We start from the raw sequence: 24,054 nt of genomic DNA, 5'->3' as shown, positions 1-24,054 counted from the left end.
TAAAAATAAGAGGCAAGAAATTAAATTTCTGTGGTAGGTCTACTTTCTATCTCCTGATTCATAGTATGCAAAACAATGTAAGATGTTAAAATTCTTTGCACTTAATTTAGAAACTCAATAGCCGCAAAATTAAATACAAAATGCTAATGTAAAATAATATAGATTGATATATGTTATGTGCATATAAACATGGGTTGTTTGAAATGGCCCACATATCAATAACTACAACTGGATGTGCCAGAAAATCTATTAATAAGGCTATGGACAGCATAAACTTTCATAAAGGTACTACATTTGAATACAAAAAAAGGGTTGAAGTTAAAATGCTTTGCAGTTCCCAACCATGAAACTTTAAGCCATCTGACTGCACAGCTAATCCCTGGTGCTTTCGAGTTCTTAAATTCAATCAAACTTAAAATTTTAATACAGAAAAGGGGAAAAAAATCCCTTCACGTTTACATTTGTACTGTACCTGACTTAGCTAGAATGCATCTTTCCTAAAAGCAGGAGTCTTAGTTTCTTCATTACTGGTATTTGAAATTGTCTGGTGTCAGTTCAAAGATTGGATAAAAAATAGGACAGAGAATGGACCAAATAAAGTAATAAGAAAGGATGACTACAGAAAAAAGAAGAGAGAATCCCGCTTTCCATTGAGGGTCTTCAAATGTATATTCTACTTTCCATAAGGAATATTTATGATTAAATTAAAATCAAAGGGAAATCTGTATATGGTGTATCAGCATACTACAAATATAAGTATCTTCACACCAGACTTAGATTTTTTTTTTCTGAAAAACAAAAGTCTCTTTTTGTTTTCCTGAAAAGCTTTTATATTGAATTGTCTATAAGGCAAATCATCTAGAACCATGTTTTATTGCTAAGAATTAACACTAGAAATAAGAACCTCTAAGCAATGCAATTTACTTGTGGTGCAATGATCACCGTCCACCACATTGATCAATTTCTTCTACTGCGTTGTATTTCCACTTCTCTCTCTCTCCATCATATCATGATATGATATATATATGATATATATATCATAGACATATATATCTCATATATATATATACACGATATATATCATAGAATCATAGAATGGCTTGGGTTGGAAGGGACCTTAAAGACCACCCAGTTTTCTGGTATTCTGATTTTTAAAATATCCATTGACCTCCAATTTCCAAAAAAAAAAAATAATCTAATATACAATAATAAGCCTTAGGCAGTAAAGTTTTAAAACTTTAATTTTTAAGTGATACATGTATGTATTAAGATTAAAGTATTAGCACTGAATCTTTCCATATCTTTTCATTCAAAATTATATAAAATAAAAATGGTTGCTCTGATTTAAACTTTTGTTCTTTGCTCATTTATTTTGCAATAATTTATTAACTTTTTCTTTATAGTATTACAAAAACACAATGCCAATGATGAACATATCTCAATAGTGAATCATCTATATCATAAAATTCCTGATGCCTTCTCCTTACAAAAGAAAGAATTTATGCTTATTTTTCCTTTGCTTCTTATCTACTAAAATTCTATCTATCAATTTTAGTCACTTGTCAAGGTCTCCAAATATTTATTGTGCTATACTTTAAGAGCCTGACAAGAATCAAAGACACCAGAACTCAAGTGCAATTTCAGGTCAACTCCTCCTTTATTGAACATTGATATGTTTTGATCTGTTTCCTTGACTAAGTCATTATACCAATATTCCATTTGACACATCTGTTAAAGATGTTGTTTTTGGAATGTAAAAAAATTCTGACTAATCTGAAAAGAAAGCTACAGCTCTCAAATCAAACCAAAATCTTAATCATTTTCTGTAATGCTTGCAACACAATTTATCGTAACTGTGATTATTTGAAACTCCAAACTCCACCCCCCCCCCACCCCCACCCCCCCGGAAATTTCAAAAACAAATATTTAAGCAACAATTGATCTGTTTCTTGGGGAAAGCTAATTTCAAATGGATAACCAAATGATCTTAAATATTATTCAAAAGGTTTGTAATAAAGTGGCACAATGTACTGCTAAAATACACCAACAAAAAGAAGCCTAAACAAAAAAACCCTAATGTGTAATCTAATGAAATAAGTGATATTACCAATTTCTTAATATTTTACCACCCTATTAACATAAGCATTCATGAACATTTCATTATATGTCGTATTATAAATTGTATCTTGAATTTGTAAAACCTAATAATCTGTTGGGGATGGTAACCAATTACTGTTAATCTGTGTGTCTTTATATAAATCTCCAAATTCCATTTTATTCAGTACAGTAGAAGGAACAAACTCTATTCTTAGTAGGGATCAAGGATAAAATGTGAAAAACTGAACTGAAATGGTTCAAAGCAACTGAAAATAAGGACTAGTACACTTACTCTACACTTTCAAGTGGAGAAAAAATAAGTTCTGAATCCCCTGATAAGAGAAAGAAAAACAAACAAAGATGTAGGGAGTGGTGGTGACTTGAAGATGATGAGAGTGAAATGCTATGGAAAGTATATCAGCTGGCAGCTGCAGAAGATGAGAGTCATCAGACCTGATTCTGTACAAAGGAAGGAGAAGCTATGATGCTAAAAGAGCTTATTAAAAATTTTCTAGCACTGAGTAAGCCAGGTGTTTAGGGTCAGTGATACGAGTGTTTATTCACCTACAGACCTCAATACTTGTAGTTCATCCATAGTCAAGACTGGTGTACCAAAGAAGAGAAACTCTCTCAGAGACATTTACTTCTGGGGATTTACTTGCCATTAAAAAGCTTATTGTCTGGGGGAGTAGGTCTTCCACAACATTGGAATTGCAATTCCAGATGTACTATCAGAGGCAAAGCCTGAGTCAAAAAATGAGGATGCAGTTGGTAAGCAGAACACTTAGAAACTTAGGCTAGAGTTAAAAACATGAGTTCCAGAACAGTCAGAAACTGACTCTTTGAAGCTGAGGTATGCATAATCTCCAGAGCATCCACAGCTTTAACAGATTGGCAGAATCTGAAACTGCATCAGACTGGCCAAGATAAGACCTTTCATCCTCTGCTTGAGAGTAAAAGCCATACTGGGTGGGTCAAGAAACATCTCACACCTCAGTACAATGTTTTTGGGTAATATATATATATTTCAATTAAATGTCTAAAGGAGAAGTCCACCGTTTTATACAGAATAAATATAACAGCTACAGAAGTGTTACAATATTTAACTTGTTGCAAGAGAAATTACACTTTTATTTTTTGAAGTCTGTTTAAATGCTGCACTTACATGTCATATAATAGAGCTTGGTTTGAAATATAAGTATCCATAAAAAGGTGATATGATAATACCTTGTGCTAATGGTGTCATTATCAAGCTATAAAATGATGCCATTATTTTGCCCAACTGTGTGGCTTCATGCCCAAGGCCGTTGTTCCAGCTGGAAAAAACAACTCACAGTAATATGACACATTATGAAATTTCCCTAAATACGTAAGAGATTTCATAAATGGAGTGCATTTATGTAAGCCATGCTTATACGTAATAAAAGTCTCCTGGTGTATATCTGAGTGAGAAATCATATCTAACCACCCCTTCCTAAGCGTCCAAAAACTTGAAATATTTCATTGATATGATATAGACTGCATCCTCAAATCCTGATTATTAAAATAATTTCTAACACCTTCTGCAAGTAAGCCAACTGTCAGAAATTAGGGAATTAGGGTGATAAAATGTAAATAGGTGAAGCTAAAAAAAAAAACCTTAAAACTCAAAAGCCTGTCTTTAATGCATATAAAACCAGCAGTTATAAATACAGCTAAATACGACATCCGCAACATTTCTCCTACAATTTGAATCTTGTCTGTTTCACGTAAACAAGCTACAACACATCTCTTACTCTGATCATTCCTGAGAGTCAATGAGTCCCAACTTTGTCTTGTAATTTCTAGAAAAGACCAGCTGAAATACCTTAACATATTCATTATTAACATCTGGTCAGTTATTAGCTTTGCACTTCAAGCAGGATCATTAGCAAAAGCACATTCCTCATCATGCCCACAAACTGAAACTGCAAAGGCAAGAATAATTCTTGGCATCATTCTCACATAAGAAGCAAATCTAAATTATGACATCAGTTGCAGATTGACTTAATAGTAAATTACCAAATCCAATTTACTGAAGACCTAGTAATTTAGTTTCAATCTAATTTAATTCAATTTTAGCTCTGATATATAAATGTTGATTAGCAGTCTATTGCATAAGAACATAAAGTATTTAAGTTTCTTAAGTTACTGCTGCTTAAGCTACGGTAGATCTGTTCATTTTCTGATCTTTCAAAGACTGAATTGAAAGGTATCAGAAACCATACAAACGTGACTAAAATTAAACCTGAAATCCATGCCAATTAATTCAGCATCATATTTTTCTACCATGCTGAAAAAGATTTGCAAGGAAACTGAGCTACAAATGTCCTCCATTCCTTGATATAATAGGCTACACTAACATAGGTTTATACCTGTGAAAGTTAAAGCTACAACTACAGCTCTTTAAAAATGCATTCTACTAGTGTTTGAAATCTAGATTGATTGAATCTAGTTGATTGAAATCAACTAGAAATCTAGTTGAAATCTAGATTTTAATAATGTGGCCATGAAATACACTTTCAAACTTAACCAAAATACATAACTTAATATAATTTATTTTACTTCTTCATCAAAAGAAAATTTTAAAGGAACAAAAGAATTATTCAAATGATGAGAAAATAGGGGAAATTTTTGGAAAAAAAATAGATCAGTGGTCCAAAGTTGCAAGCCAATTCTTGTAACCTACCTTCTTGAAAGATTAGCTTGCAAAAGCTTTTTCAAAACATTTTTCTAAATTTATCTTATCATCAGCACTATTCAGAATCAGCTAACATGGAAAAATTTTCAGAAGCCCACCTTTAGCTAGAAAATGGCTAAAGAGTTAACTGAACATTTAGTAATGATCAATTGTAGTCATAAAAGAATGAAATGGAGAGGGAAAAACTATTCTTCTGTTGATGAATATCATAGCTCCATGAAATCAACAGCAAAAATTTTCCCTTGTTCCCCTGGCAGTAACATCCACTAGTACTCTATTCGTGCATGGCTATTACAATGATGTTTTCTACCTTTATAGTCTGAAGGCCTTATCATATAAGGCCCAAACAACTTACATTCCTTTCTGCTTCTTAGAATGCAAAGAAATAATGAAAGAAAAAAAAAAAAAAAAGAATCTCACAACTGTTACCTTCAGCAGCAAATAAAATGGAAAACTAAGATTTTAGAGACCTTTAATCATGTTAGGAAATCAAAATGACCTTCTGGATCACAGTCCTTTGCCAAATCTCATCACAAATTTTGCATACACAGGGTTGCAATATATACTAAAAACACTTTCACTGTCTACTTCTTAGTTTACTCCCCACTGACTTCTGAATGAGAAAATTTTTATAAGATTATTTTACAATCATTAAGATGCACAACCCAGAGTTTTCATATTTAATCTGCTCGAATACACCAACACAACACGATGTGCGTCTTAGATGCCAGCCACAGCAACTGTAATCTCACTGAATATACATAATTTTAACATCATGGTGTATAACCATTTTGCTAATTTTTATTAATGACAGCTTTCTATTGGTTATTTACAAGATGCAACTTCTAGTTTATTCAGAATTTAAGTTTTTATTTGTGACTGATTTTTGTTGCTGACTGGTCAACTTTCTCAAGATGGTTTGAAGAAAATGGACAGGAAACACTTAGCTGAGACTATTCAGAGTTAGACAACAAAGATTTTTAGGAGAGAACTTCTCAGATGCTTGTCACTAAAACAACCCCTTTGGGAGCCTCATGATCAGACAGGCTCCCCAGGCTTGCTGCTTGCCAGAGGGGCTTCCTGGTAATCCATGGACAGTGAAAGAGCCTGTTGTTCCTGCCAGATCTGTGATACAAACCCTCTCTCTGGACAGTGCTTGAACTTTGAGATCTTCAGGGAGTTATTTACAGTGACCTTAAAGAGTTCTGTGATCTTTTGCTTTTGAGATCTTCTAATACTACCACATGAAAGCACAATGAAAAGACACTTCGAAGAGCAATACTGATATGTGCCAAATCGTTAGTTTTTTTCTCCCCATATTACATTTAGTGGTCTTCAGGGCAGGTGAATGACAGTAAAAACTAAGCTATGAAAAGCTAAACCTAGCCCATTTTCACATAACGTAAAAGTTTGTTACAAATCAGAAAAAAATCCACTGGTTACTCTGAATTATTATTTACATAGCTCTGCTCACAATAAAGCAACAAAGGAAACTAAAATTTTCCTCAAATTATGTTTTTTACTAAGTGTACCATAATTAACAGCCTAAACAGATTTTAATTCAATCTCAGGATTAGTAGGATTGTATCAATATACAGTTCTGGCTTTGAAATTACTCTGACATGTTTACGGAAATGTTGGTTCAGAAAAAAAAAAAAAAAGAATTACGACAAGAAACACACATTTTATATATTTTACATACATATAAAGAAAAGCAAGTGGCATCAGGAAAATGTACCCACCAGGCCACATTCAGCCTTACATATCTGTATCTCCCTTTCAGTTTCTCTTCTCAATTTAGTTTCTTCTTATGTCAATCACCTATTTCCCTGCTGACATACATTACTTTGAGTACAACAGACCAGACAAGGGAAAGGTATTAAATAAAATTGAGTGAATACTGTTCAACAAGTTTATATGAATATTGATGCAGTACTTGTGAAAAATCAGTTTCAGGCTTGTAGTTAAAATCTATTTTGTGACTAAATAAAATCTGTTTCTGTGAAAGAAGGATCAGTAAATTCCTAATGTGGAAAACCAATGCTACTTTGCAGCAAATTGTTATGGCTGTGAGTGTAAAAATGAGGAAAAATAGCTTTAAACCTGAAAGTAAGTTTTAATGTCACATGAACCTAATTTTTCTGGCAGTGATGTCTTAGACAAGGTCAGAATAAAAGCATCTTCTGCAAGTGTCTCAAAATGTCCTAGAAAGTTCATAATTCATACAGCTTAGTTTTTCCTAACTGAACAAATACTTCCTATCTTTTTTTCCTGAGAGAATAAAAGGACCAATAATTCCTTATACCATTTTTTCTATTAACTACACTGACTCCTTCATAAAAGATAATATATCTTGCTTAGCTGATCACAAAGCAAAACTAAGGAGTTCATACATAAAGCAATTTGTGAACAATCCACATGCAATAATCAGGCTATTCAACACAGCCCCAACCACGAGAAGAATTTGTTTTCATTGACACATGAATACTGAGTTAATAATAGGGTGTTGAAAAGAAGGTACCTTAGAGACATGAAAAAACTACCCTACACTAACAAAAGACCACTGACTAATTCTAGAGCTAAATTTTCCAACAACAACAACAAAAGAGCTTAATACATACAAAAATGTTTCTAAAGCTGTATTAAAAGGTTTGTATTGCATGCTTCATAAATAAAAGTGCTTCTATACAAACTTAAAGATGATGATTAAAATACCTATTCAAAAGTTAAGGGGAAGAAACTGAAAAACCAAAGGAATCCAATGACATTTCAACAGAAGCCCAAAGAGAAGAGACTGCCAAGCAGCTATTGATAGTGATGTACTGCTACAACCATGAACAGTGACACTGCTGATGTGACACAGCCTCCACCCAGGACAGCAGCTGGTGAAAACCATTTTCGATTGCTGGCATGGAAGAAATCTGAGAATGAGGTAATGAGTAATTTCCTTTTGTTCTCTGTTTATGCAGCTCAGCAGAATGAGGTTTTGATTCAGGACTGGCACTACACTACAATTATTCTTATTAATCCTACAATACTACTAAAGGTCCATGTTTATTCCCCATAGCTTTTGTGAAAGGTGAATATTTTAAAGAAAATGGATAGAAAGCAGGTGAGACTATTGATACAGTGGGAACAGGAAAAGGCTTATCTGTCAGCATGAAAATGATAAAGACAGATGTGATGTTAGGGTTCAGACCACACGCACCGAAAAAAAGGAAAAAAAATGCTAGCGTGCACGCAAACACTACTTGATTTCTTCAGAAGAGTTTAACATGTAAGATTAGAAAAAGTGGATATGTAATAGATACATACAAGCAGTATAATGAAGCTAAAACCTGACCGATTATAAATATTGTGTTTGTAGAGACAACAGATGATTCAAAGGAAAACAAAATCTAAAAAGCGTATTTTTAAACTAAACATCTACCAACTTTTATTCTCCCACAAGATTAGAGACCTTCACTTTGGAGGACTAAATAATGATGAACAACAACAACAAAAAAAACCAACTCTTTTGTTCTTTCTGTTTCTGAATAATGGAATGTTTCACTGAGGGAAATAACGTGCACAGAAATCTGGGACCATATTATAACAGAAATCTGAATTTAACAAAGAATTAGAAGGGGTTAAACTTTTTTTTTTTTTTTGGCTACTATGAGGTACCAATAGATCAGTCTTTCCACTTTGCAGGATGGAACTCATTGGAAAAAGTGCCTTTACAGGTGAAATATATAAAACAAAAATAAAGGAACAGCTCTAACTAGACTTAAAATTCTAAATTACACTTAATTAAGCTGTTGCTACCCACCCATAATCATATCATAACATTATAATGTTCTTAACATTATATGTTCATAACATTATATGTTCTTGATCTCAAAGAGTTTTGAAAGTGTCCAGTGAAGGTACTTCATAGTGTATTTTATAGGAGTTTCAAATTATCTGTCTTAGGAGAAAGAAGGATGAAACACAGCAACCATTTGCACTGTCAGGCAGCAAAACTGCCACATACATGAAAAACAGAGACAAGGAAGCTTTGTTTGAAAGGCACATTTTGAAAGGCTCTTTATAGCTCATGATGCATTTTCTTTGAAGCTGCAGTTTTATTAACCTCAAACACATAATTCCATCTTTATACAGTTTAATAGTTTAAATGAGATTTATTTCTAATATATGTCAATAGTTTTTTGAAATCACAACACTCCTCATCGTACTTGGTGATTGAACTCCTTCAGGCTGAACTCTTAAAACCAGGGAGATAATTAAAAATGTATCATACACTGTTTGACTGAGTAATATTTGATAGATTGATTTAGTCTTCTCCTTTACTCACTTGAAAAATGAAATCAGGGTCGGTCTTTTTAAATAAGAGATGATCACCTTCATGAGAAAGACATAAGAAACACCTCTAGTGCATCTTCTGGAACAGAATAATTCGGCATACACACAAGCATGATGAAGATCTAAGGAATGCTTTGGCTCACGGGAAATAACTCATTAACTAGCAGCTCCTCAATCACAGCTAGAGCTCTTCTCTATTATTATTTACTATAATCTTACTATAATCCTCTGAATATTTTATACTGTTTAGCTCAAAGTGTGCCCTTAACTAATAAAACACACAGAACTGAAGTAAAACCATATAGAACATTTATCTGATTTTCCCACAGTGACCAAGAGCTAAGCTTCAGTATTACATGAACAAAAATGAGAAAAAAGAACTCCGAGGAACCAATGTAGCTTATAAAAATAAATGGCAAATTCACCTTTTACATGAGTAATGAAAACTACATTAACGTAATAGAGTCATGTCCTAATATCCTAGTAGCAATTCTGTAACTTTTCGAGTATGATTTATTTTATTTCATGGGTAGAAGGGTAAATAAAAGTTACGCTTATCTGATTACTAAGCACTTGCTGAGCATCTTCTCAGACTTCTGGAACCTTTACTGAAAAGAAACAGTTTAACTAAGTTTCCATATATCCTGATGGACACAGTTATCTGTGGTCAGGAGTTAATCAAAAATTATCTCTTGCCGCAGTGGGATATTTGGCAGCTGACTCTCCAGAATGTTTGGTGCCTTATAAAAGCACAAGGGCAGTACAACTGTTAAAAAATAAAATGGACATTGTTCCAGGAAATCTTCTAAAGGTCATGTGAATGTTCTACACAGTTTAGGATGGAAGGTATAAAAAGACATTTTTAGTGCAATTCCTAAATTAATTACAATCATGATTGATGTCAATTATGAACCAAATGACACATTTAAATTGTCTGACAATCATGCTCAGAAACTTCCCAGCTATGGCATAATGATGTGCTTTTCTTTATGTACTAGTGAGAACTGCAGACTTTCTTGAGAGGCAGTGGGGCTAGACTGGATAATCTTTAAAGATCCTTTCCAACCCAAACCACTCGATGATTCTATGATGTACTTGATTAAAGAATCACTTTAGAAACTTCAGTTAACCTGCTTAGTAAAAAAAAGGTGTTCACCTGTGTCTGTAGGTCAACTACCCCTTACAAAACAATATTAATAATTCACCTTATGAGGTCAAGAAAAAAAATCTCTAACAATTTTTTCAGGTTAAAAAAAACGTTGTTGAAAGCTCATAACACTCAGTTACAGTCTACCAGTAGTAGCACCTTGGATACGAAAATTTATTTTACCTACATGATGAAGCCAGAAACAGAAATAAGAGAAAACACTGATTAATTCTTAAAATATTTCACAGAACTAAGACTGTAATTATATCATTAATCAAAAAAAAAAGTCTTTAACCATTTCTGAATGCTATTTTTTGCATACTTTTTTTTTTCTATTCCTAAACCAAAACATATTCAAAAAATAAAAATAAAATTCAGAACAGAAGGCTATAGCAATATAGCAGTTTATCCATCCCCTGAGCAGCAGGGCAAAATAGTCAACTCAATTAAAGAGTATGCACTAGACCAATTGTATTATCACTCCTTGTGAGCGAAGGGCTCTAAGTGTCAATGAACTGGCAGTGAAAGAAGGTAATGGTCAATTGGTAACGGACCGATTTCATTACACATTCATAAAAACTTGCAAAGCTGAAAAATGGATGAAATCAATCCTTCTTTTTTAAAGCCCAGCAACTGTTTTCTAGTAATAACTGCTTAGATATGTCAAAGTTCTTTTTTTTTTTTTTTAAATTGTGAATTAGTGGTCCTTAACTTCAGAGACAATTATAAACACTTTTCCTCCACATCACTGCTTTCACTCCACAGTTCCTAAGAACAACTAGTAGGGTACCTCCTGATGGTTTCATTCTTTTATTTAGGTGACACCAATGGAGTCATTTCACTTTTGTTGTTATAATATTCACATCAAAAAGGAAAAATAAAAACAAAACAAACAAACAAAAAAACTACCTTGGAATACTAAAAAAAAGAAAAAAAAGAAACGAAAACGTTATCTCAGAAAACATCCTGAAAGCACAGAAAGTACAGCAGATGGTACATATCTGCTTCCTTAAAGAATCAAACCTATCTGGATAGATGGTTGTGAGAGTTCTTTTTTAAAACTAATTACAGAGATTTCAAAAAAACACTTGTGCCACCATGTCTTCTAGCATGTCTAGCAAACATCTCTTAGTGATATTTAGTCCTATTTCTTCTTCTAGCCTTCTTTCTCCATCTCCTTCACTCCTCTTCATTCAGACATCTCTAGCTGCCTAACTGCACTATCACCCCTTAAATCTTTCCTTCACAAGATTAACAAATGAAATCATTTCAGTTTTTCAAGTCATTTTTCTCAGAGCTCTTTGCAATTTTTACTATCTTCTAAACTCTACGGTTGAAATCAGAAAGAGCTGAGTACAGCAAAAGTACTGTTTATACGTATCCCTTAAAACATTAGGTTTATGTCTTTGTATGCATCTTCATTTTGTTCCATTTGTATCATGAGTAGTTTTTTGAACAATATTAGCTCAAGAAGTGTCAGTTTAGCAATAGAATTTTAGAAGTACAACATTATGTAACGATCATTTAAATAACAACTTGCTTTATGTATATTGTAAGTTTTAAAAGCCTTTAAAATTATTAATATTATATATCATTAATAAAAAAATAATTTATTTCTCTACAACTCCAGAAGGCTATTGCATTGATATACCATTTACCAACAAGTTTCTTCTGATGGAAAACACAGTTAAACTTAGCACACCTGCTATTATATTGTCAGTAAAGTTAATTATCATTACTGTATCTTGTATATTTGTCAATCTAAATCGAAAATACCAAAATAAAAATCCTTCCTCCATAATTTGCTTGATTTCACCGTACTTATTGAGGCTAAGCAAAGTTAACAATTAAATGTCATGAAAATCAGTATTCAAAATTACAAGAAAGAGCTCAAGCAGTAGGGTATTCCCCAAAAATAAAAATTCAGACATAAAGCAATTCATCAATATTGAGTACAGCCCCAGTAATGTAGTATTCATGCTAATGGAGAGAGTGTGTAAGCGGATGTGAACAAAAACCAATGGTTTAATATCATAGAATCATGTAGAATCACTGTGAATGACAAACTATCTGAAATCATCTCATAGATCAAACTGTATTTAATAATCGGATTAAGCATCTGTAAATTCAGGAGTAAATTCACATAGGTACTAGTATCATAGAAACTCTACATATTGCAGTTACACACACTGATTTTCAGTGATTGTCTAAACAGATTAAATTCTATCATACTAGAATATCAGTCAAAAGTGTCACTTCAAATAAGATCAGTTCCATGTCAAATTATTTATCTTTTTAAAAATTGAAAGTCCCTTTTTACATTTGGCTACTACAACAGCCATAATCACCAAAGAAACTTTCTCAAGTTCTTCCACCACCTAGCACAAAAATAATAATAATAAAAAAAAAACAACCACCAACAAAGAACTTGGCATCTTAATGGAGTAACAGAAATTGTAAAGATTGCACTGGTACTGTGCAGTGCAATTTAATCTTCTAACTGCAAAACAATGTCTTGACAGACTAATAACTATACCACACTGTCACTCTATTTAAAGATTGATTCAAACTCAAGGTGAAGAACCATTAGGTTGGCTGGGGGGGGAACAGAAAATGAATCTTATAAAAGGCAAAAAAATAAAGCTTGCTTAGCCAGGCAAATCAAAGGCTAGTAGGGAATATGACTGTTGTGTATAAATACTCTAAAGGTCATAAAAACCAGGAAGAATGAAGAACTACTGAAGTCATAGAAAATGGGTGCACAATAACAAATATGTATAAACTGAATGGGTACATTTGTGTTGGAAATAAAGGAGCTTTATGAAAATACACTAAGTTCAAATAGTAAAAAGAAAAAAAAAATGTTTAAAAACAAATGGATGAATTTATGAAAACTTGTTTGCCTGTATCAGGCAACGTGACCGTGATGATGGAAAAGATTCCTGCCAGCCCTAAGCCCATGTTACTAAGATGTCAGAAGACCACTAATAGTACCTTGATGTACCATGTATATTTGCAAGACTTGGAGCCCAGCACTTAAAACTTGTAGCCCTTCACTTTTTATAAATCACGATACACATCAGCAGTTAGCAAACAAATAAAGATATTAAAAAAAAAAAAAAGACTAATAATGGAATCAAACTTTGGATAGAATAATGATTCGTATGCATGAAAACCAAACGCTGAAAAGTAACTGCTTACAGCCTGTATACACTTACTTTAAATACATAATTTGCAAAATCAGGTCACAATAATTAACACAGAAGATGAACATAGAATCATAGAATATCCCGAATTGGAAGGGACCCATAAAGATCATCAAGTCCAACTCCTGGCACTGCACAGGTCTACCCAAAAGTTTAGACCATGTGACTAAGTGCACAGTCCAATCGCTTCTTAAATTCAGACAGGCTTGATGCAGTGACTACTTCACTGGAGAGCCTGTTCCCCCTCACCTAGCTCACCCATTTTATTCCTCATACTGTGTGCATTTGTGTAGAAGCACTTCAAATGCGCCTCCCTACACGCAGCACCTTGTGTAGCCGACCGAAGGGCCTCACTAGCACACAGCCCCTCTGATTCTAGCACATCTTCCCTTAGCTCATCACCAGCATGCCTGGTTTTATCCCCTTCCCCCATACCATATAAACATGTCCAGTTAATAAGAAGAGCCAAAATAGGACCAAATAAGAAAAAGAACTGTAAAAATAATCAAAAAAAAAAGATTATTTATATTCATGAGTTCAAGTAGCCCTTATTTATACGAACTCTAAATAAAATTTAAAGGAAGAGGATGAAAAGAGATGAGTATCTGTCTTTACAATGAAACAAAGACAAGACCAAAGCACATCAGATTAGTGTAATTTTTCCAGCTCTTCAGGATGTCTCTTCTAGTTAAATAGAAAAGTGAATTGATTACTTTGCAAATAATACAGCTGCAATTGATTTTTTACCACTGCCAGCCTTACCACAGATGAACACAGCTTTGAAAAGGATTTTCAAAACAAATCAAGTTCCATGCTTAATGCCCACAGAATACAAATTAAGTATTATTAGTTTAGTAAAAATCAGTGTAATCACTGTACAAGAAAAAGTATTATCAGCTTACAGTAGTTAATACAGGTATGATGCGAATTAAATAACTTTTCCCCCTTTCTAATGCCTAAAGAGAAAGCTAAGGAAAAATTTGTTCTTACTGATACAAATGTGACTTAAGCACGAGTGCTGTTACTCAGGGCAGAAAACACATCTTTTGTTATATTCCCACTGAAGAGGTGACATAAGCACTTTAAAGAATCCCACTGAATGCCTTCTCTTTGGCATGGATGCAGTGATACAGTTACTCACACTCATGCTAAGGAGTACTGCAAGAACACGCTCCCAATAAGAAAGTGGACTGAAAACTTCCTTTTAAACCATTTTAATACACTCTGCTTACACTTCCTCCCTGGACAACTCCTCACCAGCTCTGCCAAGTGCAACAGTAACAACAGACTCTATATTGTAATGTAAAATTTTTCCATCCTTTTATTTCAGTTTTCCTTTTATTTCAGTTTTCCTTTTATTTCAGTTTAAATGCTGCTTTACACTATTTCCAGTTTTTTATCCTTGCTGCCACAGAAGAAATGTACTTCATCTTTGCTCTTTTCAATCTGTACTGTGTACATACCAGCACTGTTAAATTTTCAATACAGGAACATATACTTAAATAATCATAATTAAGGAGAAGAAAAAAAAAAGTTTAATAGGGACAATGTTTATGCTACACATGCAAGATACCAGTTGAAAAGATTAAACTGAAAAGGCACTTCATATATTATGCTCCGTACACTGGATGTGGCTTGCAACTAGAAGTAATATCAAGTCCCCTCCATGGTAAAAGGTACATATTTCTGTGGCCTTCTTTGGAGAGAAACATCTGATCACATCACTTTCTAGCATTACATACTAATTCAACCCTGCAGGCATAATAAGCAACTTAGAGTCTTGAAAGCAGATACTTATTGGCACAACAACTCCAAAAGGGAAAGATTAAGATCTGATGGGATAAAATTTAACACTACATTTCTCTCAAAAACTACTGTTCACACATTTTGTTTTGACGGTGATAAGAATTAGTGTCTGCAAAAGCTACATCTCCTTCTGTCTTAGGAGAGGACTACCCAGATGCCACCTAAACATTTTTTTTCCCCCCACTTCAGGAACACAGCTGCAAATATGGAACTCAAATGACCAAACAGGTGGATAAATACCTGCTATAGCCTAAATATAGCCTATTTTGCCCTTATATTCTACAAAATTTATTTAAAATAATAATCTCAAGATTTTTAGCCATTTTCATTACTTTTAAATTCTTGGGGTTTAGAGGGGCTTTGAAGGAGAATGCACTGAATTCCTGAGATTGATCTTAATGTATTTTGTAAATTCATTGAACTCACGGTTTACCACATACTAATAAGTCATTAACTTTGAATGTCTTAAGCAGAGAGCAAAGAAGGGATCTTATTGCTGTCTGATGAGCGGGTTGTAGAGACAGGCTCTTCTCAGAGGTGCACAGAAAGAAGATTAGATGCAATGGACAAACTGCAACATAAGAAATGCTAAATTTTAAGGAAAAACATGTCAGTAGCCAAGGATATGAGCACTCTGATCTCATTTTGAAACTGGTCCTGCTTTGAGCAGGTAGTTGGACCAGAAGCCTTCAGAGGTTCTTCCAACATAAAGTGTTTTGTTTCTCAGGCTCAGAAATTTTGTACCCACAGCAAGTAAATTCTGTGCTATATCTCTATTAATCTGATGAAGAAGCCTAATGTGAAACACTTCAGTTAGAGGTAATTAATACAAAAATGTTATCAGTGAAATCAGACATTTCTGTAAAAGTATGTACACAGCAGAGAATTTTTCAGACACTACCACTGGGAATAAAAAAAAAGATAAAAATTACCTTAAATGAAAACAATTCAATGCTTGCAAAAAGATGGTATTAGAAGACAAAGGAGTAATCATGATTCTATATACATACAAACAGCTTTTATTTCACTCATTTGAGAATATCTGACAGCTTGAATGGTTTTTCACTACCTGGACTTCTAGTTAATATGGCAATTTTAACAAGACTGCAATCTGTAACAATGCCAGTCTTGTGTATTTTTCTTGTCACAGTAACGAATAATAAGAAAAGGAAAAGCTAAGAAAGTAAAATGAGAACATCATGAAATGAAAAAAAAAAAAAGGAAGGAAAGTCAGTCAGAAGAAATGTCAGAAGATTCACTTTCCCCCAGTTTTGTGTAAAGTATGGTCACCAACGGGTAACAGAATGAAACGCTTGAGGAACTATAAGGTGCAAGTAGGATAAGTAATAACGGTGTAGGAATAACGTAGTAAAATTTGTAGAACATACTGGTCTAAAAATTATTATTTTTTTTTTTAACTTAAAGAACATACGTGTTTAAAGCAAGTGTTCTGTAATGAGCAGTTCACCCATTTCCACAGGTTACCACAACTTTCCAAAACCTACACAGACCACTTCCTCACTCATTCCAAACAACATACATAGCAATACAAAAACAACTCCTGGATATTTTTCCTGTTTATACATCCAAAGTTTGTAGTAACCCTTCTGACAAAATCACCACTTTAAGAAATGAATAATACAACTTCAACATGACATGTATTCAACTAACTAATGTGAAATGTAATTGCAAATAGAGATTCACATATGTACCAATGTGTTTCTAATGCAAGGCACTGTGAAATTCTTACATCTTCTTTTCCTAGTGTTGCTTAAAGCTTTTGTCAGTAACTGGAATGAAAAGAACTTCATTATTAATAAATTTCTATATGGCGTGTTGAAGGAAGAGCAAAGACAATTGGAAAAGAGGATGAGTGGAAGGTAAAAGCAATAAAATCTGCCTTTGACCCTATAAATGTGGAATAAAAAATGAAGATCTCAATGACACTATTCTGGACTTGGTGACCCTGAAAAACATATGGGGTTATGGTAGACAATTAAATTCCTAAAGCTGTGACAAAAGGACTATGGCAATCCTGCCTGTATAAAAGAAAATGTCAGAAAAAGGCTGGGCTGGAATCACAAGAAGACAGAGCAGGAATGAAGTGCTAAGGTTGCTTTGCTTCCTCTAGAAGCATGGTGTGCCCCATGAGGGAGCTGTTAAAAAGCATCTTTTTTGAGCCCCCTCAAGTAGATCATTACTTCTGTATCTGAAACAGGCAATCATTCTTGAAAAAGCATATCCAGATCTGGCATCCATAATTCCCAAGGGATACTGGAGGGTTCAGAGAAAAACCGGAAGAATGACAGTAAGACTGGAGAAAGACTGAAGAAAAAGTGATGGAGCACGCTGTATTTACAACAGCACAAGCTCTTCTCTCTAGAATAAAACAATATGTCAAGACTAGCACATGGAAAGCTACACTTTCAGTGAAGAATATATTTTTAAACAGTGCAATAATTAAGTCAGAACTATTTAGTAGGAGTCTAGCGCACATCCGATTTCTAGAAATACTGAAGCCAAGACTGATTCATTTTTTGAAATATATGGTCTAATTCAAACAGCAATTAATTTGTGAAAGCCTATGCTTTGGTTTATGTCTCATTTCAGATTATAGGATCATAGCAGCCCCTTCTGGATTTATCATCTATGAGATACAACACCAAGGTAGCAATGAAATCAAATGCTTACATGGAAAAGTAATGACAAGTAACTAATGTACTTATAGCCAGATTTTAAAAAAACAGATGACCTGAAAGCTCTCCACCCTCTTGTTTAAAACAATTACCTGGCTAGCTGTGCCTAACAGTTGTTCATACTACCTCCTGACAGCACAGAATATGTTTGACTAATACAAATCAAGCATTTTTGTTTGTTTATTTCTTCAAAATATAGCTTCTTGACAACAAATAATTCAAGAGATATTATAAAAATGACACCATTAAAACAACTTAAAATCCTTAAAACATTTTAAAATGAAAACTAATCAACATTTCATACTGAAAGCAAACAGAATCCCAGACCTAACATTGTCTTGCTGAGTCTAAAGGAATAAGCATTCATACTATAACCTGAGAAAGAGCACAGCCCCTCCCCAATATCACAGACTGTCCAGAAGATAGATTCTGCTGAACTTTGTGGTAATCTTTGCTTGTTCTTTAGGAATGAGCATTAGTTGATCCACAAGGAAATGTAGAATGGTTCTCATCTGAAAATCCTGGAGTCTCACTAACTAATATTTTACTTTTGTTATTTCGTAATAGGAATTCATATATTGACCATATTGGTACAAAATAAATAAACAGATTTTAAAATGGCAGAGGTCAACATGAAGTACTTCAGCAACAACAACAACAAAATACCTAAGAGGTCCCACATATCAATATGAGAAAATTCCCAGATTTTCTTTTAGTAGCATATGCAAAGATTAACTCCTTGCATGTGTGGCTACAATAACTCCTACACATTAGAATTCCATCAAAAATGCTGATTTACCAAAAGAAATGTTCTTAAGCATAAATATCTGATTAACCTAAGGCAGAATCTTCCTCTTGCAAAGGATGCTGATGGTGCTTTAACTCACTCCTGAGAACGTTCCTCCAGAAAAAATGCCCTAACTTTTGAAGCTTCACACTGCTTGTGGAAAGCTGGGGATTAGTCAGCTCTGCAAACACATTTGTAAGCATGCCTACAATTTCTAGTTAGTTGGCCATAGCCAGCAGAGGAATTAAGCTCTTAAATCCTAAACAAAAGCCCAGAGCTCTTTCCAGTCATTGCTGTCAAGTTTAGCTACAGCTGGAAAGTACTGTTTCTCAAATCACTGGCTCAGAGACAGTTAGCCGTGAGAAACTTTGTTGGTTCAGCACTCAAGAGGTCAGATTTGGAGCCTTCAAGTCATGGGACAAGTGACCATGTGCTGCTTCTGAGGAACAGTCTTATGATGTAGATTTACATTGAATTTTTACGTTGACTTGGCTTGTGTTTTAGGACAGGGGATTCAGTAGGTTGAGGTATCTTGCAGCTGAGTTCAGAGTGGTCTGACCAGCAAAAATTCCTGCAACCTCAGGAAACCCAGAAGCTACTGTAACTAGAAAACCCAACATACCTGACAGTGTCAGGGACACAACCATATTGGTGAGACTCACAAGATTGTCGTCACTACTCAGCAGATGTGGGGTTCCAAAGAAGCCCACTTCACAAACTTCTTACACTGGAATTTCTAAGTTGATTATGGCCACTGAAATGTTATTAAGAAATATTGACAAAATGCAATTTGGTCCTGTTTGGCACAAATCCAAATTTAAACAGAAATATAAGATACAGAAATCCTGCATGTTGTTCACATTTATCTACGAAACCCTGGTTAGAGAGAGAAACTAAGGTTTCTAGAAATGACAGTCATGATAAGTAGGATGAAAATATCTATTCCCTACCATCTTCCTATTTCCATTCTGACTCCCTGTGAGCCAAACATTTACTTTAAAATTACTCTGACTGCATGGGAGCCATTGTGTATGACCTTTATAGGCTTCTGCAGTTCAAAAAAGTATGGATATTTTCTTCATGTGGAATCTTAATCTTTAAGGGTTTTTCTTTTCTGTATTACATATATTAAAAAAAAAAAAAAGTTTCTATACCCTGTGATATGTTTGATCCCTCCCAAAATCTCAAGAAGAACAAATGATTTCTTTTCCTGTAGCTAATCAAAAGTTTTGAACAAATAAAAGCTATCCTTCTTTAAGCAGTATTTTCTATTTCATTTTAAATGTTCTAACTATAATTTACTTAATTAAGCATGATAAGGGAAATGGAAATTACAAAAAAAAAATCTCAATATCTACTTGTTAAAAATCATAGGGAGACAATTTTTATTAGCAAATAGAATATCTATACATCTCTATTGTGTTAAACAGCTACCAGTAGAGGGTTCCTTGGTTTGTCTGGAAAAGAAAACCCTATACAATTGGCACATCAGTTAGAGGAGCTCTTATCTCAGAAATTTAAATTATACACCAATTAAAACTATGCATCATTGAGGACTAATTATCTCTTAATTAGGTGTTTTGCTTCCCCTAAATCATCAGCTAAACTATTAACAGTGCTTCTGCTTTCTGAGAAGTAACAGTTATATCAACTATGTTAAATATTTACAGTTATTCTGGTGAGTCATACTGAACCTGTTCTAAGGTGATTGGAAAAAGAAATGTATCAGGGAAAGTAAGGAAGTTAACATTTACGTTTATTGGAGTGGTCTAGAAGTTGGCACAATATGGTTAGCAAACTCGTTCTGTTGTATTTTAAGAAAATAGAATTAGCAGCTCTATCATTATTTATTAAAGAAATAAAGGTATAATCATCAGGAAACAACTCCTCATTTTAGTAATACGTCAAAACATTCTCAGGATTAGTGGAAAGCATTTTGGAAAAAGCCATATTGGAATTTGGGTACGTTACATTTTTGGAGAATGTTACACAGTCTTGTGATTTATTCTCCATGCACTTGGCCTTGCAACTACAGGGAAATAAATTATAGATATTATAGAGGCACAATTTTCAAAGGCAAGAACCAGTAGGTTTGTGGTACTGTTTCTGATTACCTCAGGAAAGGAAAAAAAAAAAAAAAAAAAGGTAATCATAATTACCATAACATTGCCCATTTGGTTAGTAATTTTTGTCTACTTTATTTAATGCAATAATTACACTTTTAAAATATACCTGTAATAATGCAACTATGACACAGAAATTTTAGTAATGGTCTCTAATGTGTTTAAAAACAAAATGAAGTTTAGTTTTAGAATCTAGTAGTGAAAGGAAATCGCAAGAGACATACCTCTCTCTCCACACCACTGCCCCACTTGACTACAATTTTAATATCATTTTTAATTTCTTCTCTTAATGGAGTCAGTTTTTTTAACCATAAGTCTAGAGTAAATACTCTATTTAATTTGAATTAAGAAAGAATGAAAATATCTTTTCGTATATTTTAATTAGATATAAGAAGCAATCCTACATGAGATAAAAATCTGAATTTCCAGACATTTTTTCTATAAAAAAAGTAAATGTTTCTAGTCTGTCATGCCCAGAAAGGTAATTAGATGACAGAATACTGAAGTGCAAATGTACCATGAGCAGCCATACGATCTGCCACCGAAAACTGTTTCTTTATATTCACATCCTTTTACCCTGTTTCTGCATCTTTTACGACACAACTAAAACAATAATAGCTCCTCATAGTGGAATCCATAATTATTTGTTCTCTTCTCCATTTTATTGGTCTGATAAGCACATATTCCAGGGAAATATTTTGGTGGGAGACAACAATAGAAAAACTTTTTTAAAAAATCTTTTAAATGGCTTTAAATAGGGGCCCTAAATGAGAGTTTCTACTGACATTGACAGCATCCTATAAATACTCTTTCTGCCTTATTGTCAATCCCAAATTTTGTTTGCCTATAAAGCATTAGTATCAGTTGCACTCAAACATGTCAGAAGCTTACATAAACCTACAAGGATCTAACACAAAAGCAGATTAGCTTTTTTCTCTGCTTTTTCCACTGTGAGACTGTCTAGGACTTTATAGACCGACAATATATAAAACCTGACAGAATATTACAAAAATTTACAATAACGTTATCTTCCTTCAAAATCTTCCAAAGCACTACATACTACTAAACCTGTTGTCACCCAAATAACTTCTTTCCTACATTCAGATAAAGAACTTTTATCTAGTCTTGTGGTTCTACACTCTTACTTCTGGCTCTGCAATTTTACATCGCTTCCTTCAGATTGTAAGATGAATATCATGTGGTCCCTAATCTGAGCACATTAAGCTTCTTGCCTTTTTACATCCAACTCTGTTGAGAATGTTCATAAAGATGTTTGTTGGTATTATTAATCCTGATGCTACACAGTGATCAATATCATCATCCTTATAGAAAAATGAAGCTACGTATACATATTTTAGACTATACCTCAGTCATCTAAACTCTTATCCACCCTTTTCTGCATAAAAGATGACTTCTTGTCCTGTTCTCCAATGGAATTTCATGCTCCTTGCAGAGCCATATCTAAATGGTCGTCTGGAGGATTTCCTAGGTGTTTGTTCTCGGTATACTACTTTAAAACCGCATTTTAAGAAGAATCTTATATTTACTGTAAGAAAACATCAAAGTCATTTTGAAAGCTAATGCATCCACTTCATCATGAATACCTGTTTAGTGTTTCAAGAATTATAGTGTCTTCACACACAGCTATAAGCAGCTACTCAGCAACCTCCATGAAAATCATTAATGAACTTAGAAATGGAATTGTTAACCATAAATCACAGAAATTAGATTTAGGTATGCAGACACTGATGGGAGGACGTAACATACATACACAGCCAAATGTAGATACATACACATTTTCCAAACAAAGATTACAGAATCACAAGTTCTGAAAAATTTGGTAACAACTTAAAATACAAAAAGCTCTCATCTTAATTTGTTGACTTTGTAATGAGGGTTGTGCCACTGTTGTAAATTCTGATGGCAGTTCTTGACAGGTTTTTACTTTCTGGAGCTTTTACAACAGTATACGTCACTCACGAATGCTAAAATATTCAAGTGAACTCCAAAACAAAGAAAGATGAAATAAAACCTACACAGTAAATTTTATTACAAGGGTAGACAGGCTTCTTGATTTACATTAAACCTCTTCTTCAGTTGCTACAAACAGGCTATTAACGGGGGAAAGAAAATCAATTCTGAAACAGAAGCCAGTAAACTGAAAAAATGGTGGTTTCCTCTTAAAATAAAAAAAATCCCTTGTAAATTTATATATGAAGTAATTTTGATGATTTGTTGTGCAACATACAAATAAATGTAAATCTTCACCATAATTCATTATTATATTCTTGCATAATACAAGGTACCAAAGATAGTTTTCCTCAGAAACAACAGTGCAGAAAAATAGAACCTAACGATATGCTACTAAACCTTGCAGCAGGCTTGTTTAATTAAGATACTTCTTTCCAACACATTTGGGCATTCTAAACATACATCATGTCTAACTTCATTGTAAAAATAATTATTCTATGCTATGGAAACATGTAAGGGATAAAGTACTCCATGATCAAAAAGGAAGAACAAGCTATTTTTTCCTCTATATGCAAACCTAAACCTGATTTTGCCAGGCAGTTCTTTGCTGTTGATGTTGAACCTTCTAATTTAAGCTCACCCCCTCTCAGCCCTTCCCAAATGAAAACTATGGCACTTATGAATCTTTCATTTACACATTAAAGGGGAAAGGAAATAATGACTAAAAAGACTTATTATCTTCTGCTTTTTATAGAGTTGTGTTTTTTATTTTTTCTTGAATCTTAGTAACTGTGTGAGTTATTCTTAGCCACAGTTGAGCTACTCAAGTTAATAACTGACAGCTGACACACACTGATGGCACAGGTAGGAAGGATATTAAGCAGCTGTAATAGCGATGGCATCCCCTGCACCAAGACAACAGAAACTGCTTTAGAACTGGCAGAAAACGTTGCTGCTCAGGCACAAGGTGAGATCGGTTATAAAGAAGTATAGGTGCATGAAAGCAGCTGATCCAGAAGCAGGAATGCTGTCTTTTGGGACCAAGTACGTCAAGCAGACAGCCAGGACAGCATTTTAAGGGTATTTGCATGTTTTGCACACACACTTGCTACTTTTCCAAATATGGGAGCTCCTGATGAAAAAGAGGAAAAACACGTT

At 33.8% G+C, this 24,054-nt stretch overlaps 1 protein-coding gene across 19 annotated transcripts in view; it reads right to left on the bottom strand.

The window, feature by feature from the left end:
- Positions 1-24,054, bottom strand: part of ATRNL1 (attractin like 1) — a 519,237-nt gene that overhangs the window by 257,313 nt on the left and 237,870 nt on the right. Inside the window, exon 25 of one of the 19 annotated variants that reach the window (XM_080597594.1) lies at positions 1,950-24,028. The exons of the other annotated variants lie outside the window; for them this stretch is intronic. Coding sequence (XP_080453720.1) covers positions 24,005-24,028 — 24 coding nt within the window. The 3' untranslated portion in view covers positions 1,950-24,004. Of the gene's footprint in view, positions 1-1,949; positions 24,029-24,054 lie in introns of those variants that run through there. 19 annotated transcript variants of the gene reach the window in all.

This window comes from Anser brachyrhynchus, assembly GCF_964034855.1.
Source record: "Anser brachyrhynchus genome assembly, chromosome: 6".
In the NCBI taxonomy this organism is placed as follows: domain Eukaryota; kingdom Metazoa; phylum Chordata; class Aves; order Anseriformes; family Anatidae; genus Anser; species Anser brachyrhynchus.
Note: the sequence above shows the minus strand (reverse complement) of the source record. Positions and strands in the feature narration are given on the sequence as shown.